General features: G+C 44.3%; 1 protein-coding gene across 1 annotated transcript; it reads left to right on the plus strand.

Moving 5' to 3' along the window:
* The first annotated feature begins 3,167 nt into the window (after positions 1-3,167).
* Positions 3,168-8,788, plus strand: LOC110480228 (glutamine amidotransferase-like class 1 domain-containing protein 3, mitochondrial). Its single transcript, XM_021548005.3, has 4 exons — positions 3,168-3,385; positions 5,402-5,573; positions 7,401-7,605; positions 8,501-8,788. The coding sequence occupies exons 1-4, from the start codon at positions 3,278-3,280 to the stop codon at positions 8,691-8,693; spliced, it is 678 nt and encodes a 225-aa protein (XP_021403680.1). The 5' UTR covers positions 3,168-3,277; the 3' UTR covers positions 8,694-8,788.
* Positions 8,789-9,204: the final 416 nt, after the last annotated feature.

The raw sequence follows: 9,204 nt of genomic DNA on the forward strand, positions 1-9,204 counted from the left end.
ACAAACATTACCTGAAGTCATACTGAAGCTGCTCTGAAAGACAGGAGTTCATCAGTCAGAGGCACAATCTCTGCCTTTGAGGGGTAAGAAAGGAATTTTGAGGAAAAGAGCCAGAAACAGGGCTCCTGTGCACCTACACTTTGTTACATAGCCTGAGATGCCACCTGGAGCTGTGAGCTGGGCTGGGAGAAAGCCATGTCTTTTTCTACAGCAGCGGGGAATGACTGGGCTTTGTAAGATACTGCTAAGAGTTCCCCTCAGGATCTCCTTGACCCTGGCAGCTAGGATGAGAACTGTGCTCAGGACAGATGTGCAGTTCAGTAAACATTTAGGATTACAGGGCAGTTCCTCCTTTGTCTGCCAGTTTAGGAGACAGGTGATGGAAATGATTTCTTTCCAAGCTGGAATTCTTGTGGGGGGTGGGGCAAGGGTCTGCTGAAGCCTGAGAGATAGGATGAGGGTTGGGATAAGGATGCAGAGGAAGTTCCTAATGAGTTTTAAACTGAGATGAACCCTCTGGGATTTGCTGCAGGGTATGGATAAGTGAATTGATGAGTCAGCTGGGTGCCTGTGAAATACAAAGAGCTGTCCAAGTAAAATTTAAGTTAACAGCTGTTGTCAGGCAACTAAGGCACCTCAAAGCAGGATTTCCACCAGAAAAAAACACATACTTCTTAAATCCTGGGCAGCAGAAAAAGGGCTGGGGTCTAGGGCAGAACTGTAATTCAACCCCTTGAAGTCTGTAGGGGATGGTACCTGCTCTCTTCCCTTCAGTGTGTGTAGCGGGTTGCTCAAGGTGGTAAAAACTTGTGAGGAAATTCAGAAACTGCTTTTGCTCTGCTGACACACCTCAGAAGGTGCTCCCTGCTCCTTTCCTGGCAAGCTGCTTGTAAGCCAAAGCTCCTGCCTCCCACCTGAGCCACATTGCAGCCACACCTGAATCCAGCTGTGTAGCCCACCGATGCAGATCCAATGCATTGGTCATTCCAGCATAACCTTGCATTTGCCTCACCACCCTGGATTTTTCTAGTGAGCAGACTCTTGGTGGAACCTCACTGCTATTCAGTTTCTGAAAGGGAACAGGCACATAGTAGTAGCTGGATCCAGCAGCAGCCCCAGATACAGCAGGGTAGAGGCTGGGAGTACACTGCTTGTGCCCAGGTCAATTCACAAGACGTGCAGGAAGAGCAACCCACACATCAGGACAACAAGAAATGGGACACACCTGCAGCACAGCTCAGGTGATGTCTGGGTGCCCAGGCCTAAATCCCCATGGATTTGTGGCTGGAGGGTGTGTGGGTGGAGGCCACAGCAGAGGCTGGCCAGGGTAATTATAGGGCTACTAGTGTACTGAGGGCCTTGACCACAGCTTCTTCTCTCAACAAGGTGTGACCTCTCACCTTGCAACACCTGGCTTCAGAGCTGTACTCCTTGTGAAATGCTCTTGCAGGCCCAGGATGGAGAAGAGTCCTCTTAAGGCTACTTTGGGGTGACAGACATCTAGGGCAAGAATATGTCATAAGCTGGGATAAAAACATGGACCTAAGCCACAGAGGGCCATAACAAGGTCACACAGGGCAGGGATCTCGCATGAGCAAGTTGGAGCTAGATCAGGGAACAGAGCTGGCACAGAGATGTGAGATACAGAACCTGAAGTGGGATCCCAACCAAGTCGTATCCCAACCAAGTCTAGGGTCCATCCAGGGAAAAGGATCACCAACAATGTGAATCTGAGATCCATCTAAAAGACAGGGGCAGAAATAAGACTGGAGATGAGGTTACTGACAATTCAAGTCCAGGATCCATCCAGAAAGACTAGCCAGTAAGTCAGGCCAGAAAGGAGCAGGGAATTTCAGTCCTGAATGTGCTCACTTCCCTAGCACTGACATTAACCATGGCCCTAACACACAGCAGAGTTTAGGACTACATCAGCTTCTCCAAACATGCAGTGAGCTTAAACTCCTTCCAGGCAGAAGCATTGTCCTAGCTCTTAAGCATAAGGATGATTCCAGTGGGATTCCAGCTCTGCAGGTTCTCAGTGGAGCTATGCTGTAGTCCTGCTCAGTCCTGAGAGGCAGAGTGTGGGCTGTGGTGTGGACTGAGCTGAAGCCCTACACCGGTTAGGAGTAAACATTGCCCAGCAGACAGGAGTCTGCCCTTCAGCAGGGAATTTTCCCATCCTGGCCCTGTCCTGTTCCAGAATCTCCCTGTCCATCATGCCACACAGACTGCCAACCAATCAGTATCCAACTGAATGCATTTTGCAGCAGGAAAAGGCTCTGCTTTCAAATGTCATTTTTGTTCTGCCCAGACTGCTCACTCTCATGTCCTCTGCAGAAAATCCATACTCCAAGTTTTTGGAAGACACTCTTAATTTTTCTACAAGATGCAGTTTTTCAGTCCTCTGGTCCAGTAGATGAGTAAGTTTTCATTATTAAACACAAGCTCCTGCTTATTTTAAGAGAGGCAGCTCATGAAAAACGAAGGGCCAAGAGCTGAAGGATCTTACTAAAATTCAATGCAGCTGATCCCTGGTGTGGCATTTGTGCACACAGACAAGGAGACACATGGGATGCATTCTTTCCCTTTTGATTCACTAAAGCAATGCCCTAAGGGACTAAGCTGGGAGTGGGTCAAGGAAGAAAGTTTGGTTTGCTAAAATAACTCATTTTTCACTGATAAAGTGCAGCAGCTCCTTGAAACCTCATGAAAGCATGAGGTTAAGGGAGAAAAAGGACTAGGTGGGGTCACTGAAACAAACAGCATCAGGACCAGCAGTACCGCGGGCCCCTTGCCAAACTCCATTTCGTTTCTTTGGCTTTCAAAGCACTTTGGAAGCCGATTTCTTTACACAGTCATTGCCCTACGCACAGAACAAACCCACCAACAAAACCCACCTCACAGGCACCGCCTGCGGCTCTGCGAGCCCGGCAGCTTCGGGACTAGCGGCAGCAAGGCGCGCGTTCTGCAGCACACCGCGGGTCACCGCGCGGCGCCCGCCGGCACAGCCCGCTGCGGGCGCGGGCCCGGCCGGGCGTGAGCCCGAAAACACGTCTGAGCTCTGCTTAAAACTAGAGACACACGCCATGGCCTTTCCCGATTTCCTCTTTTACTTTCCGCCCCGCCCGCACGCCGGCGGAAGATGGAGACGGCGGCTGCGCCCGGCGGCGCAGGCGCGGCAGGAGGAGGAGGAGGAGGAGGAAGGAGCGGGGCCGGTGGCGCCAGCCTCGGGCCCCCGCCTGGCGCAGCTCCTTCCCGGGCCTGAGGGGCGGCTGCCATGGGCAAGCGGGTGGCGCTGGTGCTCGCCGGCTGCGGCGTCTTCGATGGCAGCGAGATTCACGAGGCGTCGGCGGCGCTGGTGCACCTGAGCCGCGGCGGCGCGGAGGTAGCGGGGGGCGGCAGGGTGTGGGGGGTGTGTATGCGTATATGTATATGTATATGTATATGTATATGTATATGTATATGTATATGTATATGTATATGTATATGTATATGTATATGTGTATGTGTATGTATATGTGTATGTGTATGTGGGGCCCGGCGTGCGGCACAGCAGCCGGGAGTTCCCCTCTCCGTGGGACCGGACCCCTCCCGGTCCGCGGTGCTCCCCGCGCCGCCGCTGCACCCTACGAAGCCCACTCAGCCATAACCTCTCTCTTCATGCTGCCCCCTCCCCGGATTTATTCATCCCCGCCCTGAAATAAGAGATTTTAGAGTGCCCCCTCCCCTGATTTATTCATCCCCGCCCAAAGACCTGCCTGGCTCCCTGACGGGAGCTCAGGTTGCACAGACAGCTGCACACAAGAATGAAAAGGGGTCTTGTGAATACAACTAAATTATTACACTAAAAGTCATGGCTGCAGGTCAAAGAGAACCCTGGCCGGGTGAGGACAATTCCTCTGAGCATGTGTAAGTTAACTGGAGATACAAAACTTGCGTGGCAGTGACTCGCCAATCGCAACAGAGGGGCTGCACTTGCAGAGTTCTCTGAATTCCCGTGTATAGACAATGGCATAAAAACATCCAGTGGCTGTGCTTGATTTGTGGAATACCACTGAACACCCAGGCTTGCACAACTCTGAAATAAATAATCTACATCTCTCTTGAGTGTGTAGTTATTTGCTTGTCACACACCAGGTAATGAATCCCGTTTTGTGGACAACAGTGTCAGACCTTTTAGTGGTGCCCAGTGACAGGGCAAGGAGCAATGGCTACAAACTAAACCACAAAGACTTTCAAGTTAACATCAGGAGGAACTTCTTCACATTGAGGGTGGCACAGCATGGGAACAGGCTGCCCAGGGAGGTCATGGAGTCTCCATCTGTGGAGATATCCAAAACCCACCTGGATGCATTCTTGTGTAGCCTGTCCTAGGTAACCCTGCCTGGTCAGGGGGGTTGGACTGGATGATCTCTAGAAATGCCTTCCAGCCCTAACAATTCTGTGATCCTGTGAAGCCAGGAACAAGGAGAACCTAGAAACCTGTCCCTTCTCTTCTGGTCACAGGGAGCTGAGGATGGATTAAAATGCTTTATCTTCTTTCCAATTGCTTTTGGAGCCCTCACAGGAGTTCATCTGCTTGTTTTCTGCTCACTGTTTCCAGGCTCTCTTTGGTAAACTGGGACTTGTCAGAGAAGCCTGGGCCGGGATGTAGTGGTGTGCTTTGGTCCCATCTGTGGCTTCAGATAGCAGAAGCTGGTCACTGTCTGCATGTAGCCACACTCAGGTGTCTGATAGTAACAACAGCACCCTCATATATAATACAAAAACGTCATCTCTGTGAAGTTTGTGAAGGAAGCTTCAAAACAGACACAGGAAAACAGCCCCTGTGGTACACCTGTCAGAGAGCTTTATATTCTGATGCAGTGTCCTTTTGTGTCTAACTAAAATCGGTTCTCCTGTGTTTTGGTCTTCCTTTCTTCTGCTGGTGTTTTAGGACAGCTGGTAACTGTCATGTTTGTTCTAGAAATGCTTGTAAAATTTGCATCTTTAACTTTTTTTATGTCAAACATTTTTAGCATTTTCATCCCATAACAGTTAAGAGCAATCTTTCTTCAAAGTCAGCTGTATGTCCAGTTGGGCTGCTAGTATAAATTGTGGTGCCCTGTTTGTCCTTGGCCTTATCTGCCCTGGCAAAAATCAGTAAGCTTGATGTTGGCATAAGAATGCTCTTCTGTCAAAATGCTGCAGGAATAGGATGGGAACAGTGCCTGTGTTTACCCATCCTAATATATCATATGTTGCTTTAGATATTTAATGTGCTAGACTCATCCTGTGGAATTTGCTTAAATTAGATAAGAGGCTTCAGGGACAAAACCTGTTTTCATTAAATTACCTTTATTGTGACAAATATGTATGAGTTTTGTTTGAATTCGCAAAATTGTTTAATCTCTTTTCCTAGGTGAAGATATTTGCCCCCAATATTGAGCAAAGGGATGTAGTCAATCACCTAAAAGGAAGTCCAGCAGAAGAGAAGAGAAATGTGTTAGTTGAAAGTGCCAGGTTGGCAAGGGGAAACATTCAGGATTTGGCTGAACTGAAAGCTAGTGAATTTGATGCTGTCATTTTCCCTGGTAGGTATCACAAAATCACAAAATACTCTGTGTTGGAAGGCCCACAAGGATCATTGCGTCCAATTCTTAAGTGAATGGCCCACATAGAGGTTGTGCCCACAACCGTGATATTATTAGCACTGTGCTCTGACCAGCTGAGCTCATCTTTCAAAAGAAAATTATCTGTGATTTTTAAACTCAGTACATTTATGATTCATAGTTCACTAAGTTAAATTGCCAGATGTTCTTTTGGTATTAAGTTGCATTCCACCATTCCTTCTTACCGAAGGTTGTGAAAACTTCACTACTTACGTGTGGACAAGAACCCTGACCAGAGTACAAAAATTGGGTCAGAACTCAGTTACATGGCAATGCCTTAATTTCAGGGCTTCTGAAAATATTGGCAGAATAGCAGGTTGCCAAATAGATTATGTTCCATGTCAGATGGGAGTACATTCTGCTTAATTATGTATCCACTCAGCTCCTGATCAAGGTGTACTAAACATGTTTATGGATAATTTTTTACTTGGAGAGTTTCATTCCAGACAGAGGTAGTTGTAATCACTTTTAGAAATGAAGAAGCCAGAGCATCACGAGGAAATAATGACTTGCTGAAGATCTCTTTCCAGAATATTCATAGTACTGTTAAATACTACCTTCATGATTGGGCCTAAGCGATAATTTTAAGGTTTTCACACTGTCGTAAGGCCACCAGAGGGAGTGTGTGTATAACACAGAGAAACAACTCTGCCTGCACTTCGAGTGGCTCATCAGGAGCGACTAGAGAATCACAGATGTTTTGCACATTAATTTCATGCTGTTAGAACCCAGGCTCAGGGGGATGCTGTAATAACTGTTAGAGGGAAATAAACCCCATTTAGTTTGAAAATTAAAATCTCACCTCAGAGATTTCAGATAACACTTGAAAGTGAGCAAACCGGGAAAGGAAAAATATTAAAAATGCAAAGCTTCTTGATGTTGTCTGTTGGAGTACTTGTGGAAATTTCCTTATGCTTATTGGACAAAAGTTGATGCTGTGCACATTCCATGTGGAATAGCCTTACTTTAATTATTCTGATGGTTATAAATCCAGCAGACAAAGGAGCTGTAAAATACAATCTGCTAATACAATTAAAGGAAGATTAAATGTACCTAAAGGATTGTTAAAATTAATTTCTAGACAGACAAATCAGCACTATTTTTAATAGGAAATTATGTTATCATTTAAAAGTTTTTGTCTTAGAATACCATATGTTATAATGTCCATTTTGTGTAAAATCCCCAGTTTGTTTTTTTTTTTTTGTTGTTGTTGTGTTAATGGCTTTTTTTGAAGTTGAAAAGTAGTTCTAGGGAAGAAGAAAAGCTCTTCTATAATTGTTTAAGCATCAAAGTAAAACTTGAGAGCTTATTAATATAGGGGGTCAAATCCCTGTTTGCATTACTCCCATGAATTCCATACTTGTGCTTTTAACTAGTATTTGTCTTCTGGTCCCTCTTCCTTATTGAGTGCATAACAGATGGTATAGCTGTTCTAGTGACTAGCAGACGAATGTGGGGTTTCCTGTTTGTCCATTTGTTGCTTTTTGAAACAAGGTTAAGCTTTCTGGCCTATGTATAACCTACATGGTGTAAAAAAGTGCACAGTTAAACTTTTAACATTGTAAACCCAGCATTTACAGGTTACAGTGACATTGTAAGGCTTTCAGTACAGTTACTTAACAGTCCCACACATACCAAGATTATGTTGTAAAAAAGAACTTCTGTTTGGTGTGTGCTGTTATCAAATTTAATAGCTTTTAGCAGTGCCTTATATTTGAGCGTTTTGCTTTGTTTTTTTTCTTTTCTTAGGTGGTTTTGGTGTAGCAAAGAATCTGTGTTCCTGGGCTGTAGATGGCAAGAACTGTACTGTCAACGAGCACGTGAACTCCACACTCCAGGCCTTTCACAGTGCTAAAAAGCCCATTGGTTTGTGCTGCATATCACCAGTTCTGGCAGCCAAAGTTTTTCCTGGTTGTGAGGTTACAGTCGGTCAGGATAAAAACATAGATGGAAGGTAAGAAGGAAATGGATGGAGATGATTTACATCAGAATTACAATTAGGAAGTGGACAGGCTTCTATGCAAAAGTCTCTTTTGTACCAGTAAAGTGGGGGGAACTTAGTTACTTTTAAGAAAAATTAGTGACAGTTTTCACTAGAATAACAGTAGTAGGCACAGAACTCTCAAGGCAGACAGAATGAATCCATTCTGTCCAATGAAGTTGGGTGACTTGTGATGCTACAACTGGATGTACACTAATCTGTGATATCACAGAATTGTTTAGTTGGAAAAGTCCTCTAGGATGAGTTAAACTGTTTACTCAGGGATTTATAATATCATTTTTCTGGTGATAGTGGTTTGGGGCCACTTTAGGGGAGGGAGATGAGAACAGGGCATGGCAGAAATCAGTACTGCTTCAAGAACTGTCAACTCCCAATAAAATTTCTGAATGAAATTTATCATCAGCTGTAGTGGGTGATTCTGTTCAGAAGAGATTGCATCTGTTCCTGCCTTATCAGAGAGGAAAAATAAAAATCTCTAGAGATCCCAGAGGAACACCTTACATGGAGGTATTGGAAAAGGCTGCAAGTTCAGCTGGCTTCTCTCAAGCTTCTAAAGATCAGTTATGGCTGCACTTGGTAGCATCTTCCAAACTTACCTAAAGATTGTTAAAAACTCTTGTACCTTCTTACATATTGTGGCTTCATATTTCAGACCTTGTTTTCAAAGGTATTAGATCACTTGATGTGTCTGTAGGGGATAGGAAAATCTGATAGTAGTAGCCTCTCTAACTCCCTTGTCATCATCAGCTAAAGTAGATATTATTGTAGTTCTCTCATTCAAGTTATGTGTGCAGAATTTTATGGCTATATCATTGCTTTATGTTAATTAAAGTCTTTTTATTTACAGATTTCCTGATGCTGAAACGGCATCTGCTATAGAAGAGCTTGGATGTAAGCACATTTGCAAAAATGTAAATGAATCCCATGTGGATAAAGCAAATAAAATAGTTACTACCTGTGCTTTCATGTGCAAGGCTCCTCTGCATGAAATCTTTGATGGAATTGGAACAATGGTACAAGAAGTCCTGAAGCTTGCCTGACTAGAAGCTACAGACATATCCAAGGAAATCAGTGTAGCTAAGCATAAACATTTAGCTTTCTTAGATTGAATTAATAAAGTAATGCAACTGCTAAACTTCACAGTTCCTGGTTTGTTTGGTGTAGTGGGGTGATTTTTAATGTTTTATACATCAGATGGTTACTGCTGAATTTAACCTATTTATTTCTTTTTTAAAATAGAAACCATATATTGAAGGTGATGGGGGGAGATCTTTTCTTTTTGGTTTTTTTTTTTTTTTATGAATCCAAATGTATTCAGTCTTAAAAAGATTGAATGGACAATGGGGTTTTATCACATCATTAATGGTTATCACTAATTCATATTTGCTGTTACCCAGCTGCAATTACAAGTGAAGTAGCTGTGAATGAGTCTGTTTACCATCATTATAGGTGAATAATTCAATTCTGATTTCTAAGAAAAATAAAATAATGTGGTTATTTGGGTTCTTTTTTCCCCTTGAAAGTCTTTAAGCAAGTATTACTGATGGACTT

The sequence above is a fragment of the Lonchura striata genome, chromosome 2 (genome assembly GCF_046129695.1).
Source record: "Lonchura striata isolate bLonStr1 chromosome 2, bLonStr1.mat, whole genome shotgun sequence".
Classification (NCBI taxonomy): domain Eukaryota; kingdom Metazoa; phylum Chordata; class Aves; order Passeriformes; family Estrildidae; genus Lonchura; species Lonchura striata.

Excerpts from the sequence above, each read along its gene's own strand:
- LOC110480228 (XM_021548005.3), top strand. The coding sequence starts at position 3,278 with ATGGGCAAGCGGGTGGCGCTGGTGCTCGCCGGCTGCGGCGTCTTCGAT. Across the intron at positions 3,386-5,401 it reads TGAGCCGCGGCGGCGCGGAG|GTGAAGATATTTGCCCCCAA; the intron begins GTAGCGGGGGGC and ends CTCTTTTCCTAG. Across the intron at positions 7,606-8,500 it reads GATAAAAACATAGATGGAAG|ATTTCCTGATGCTGAAACGG; the intron begins GTAAGAAGGAAA and ends TTTTATTTACAG.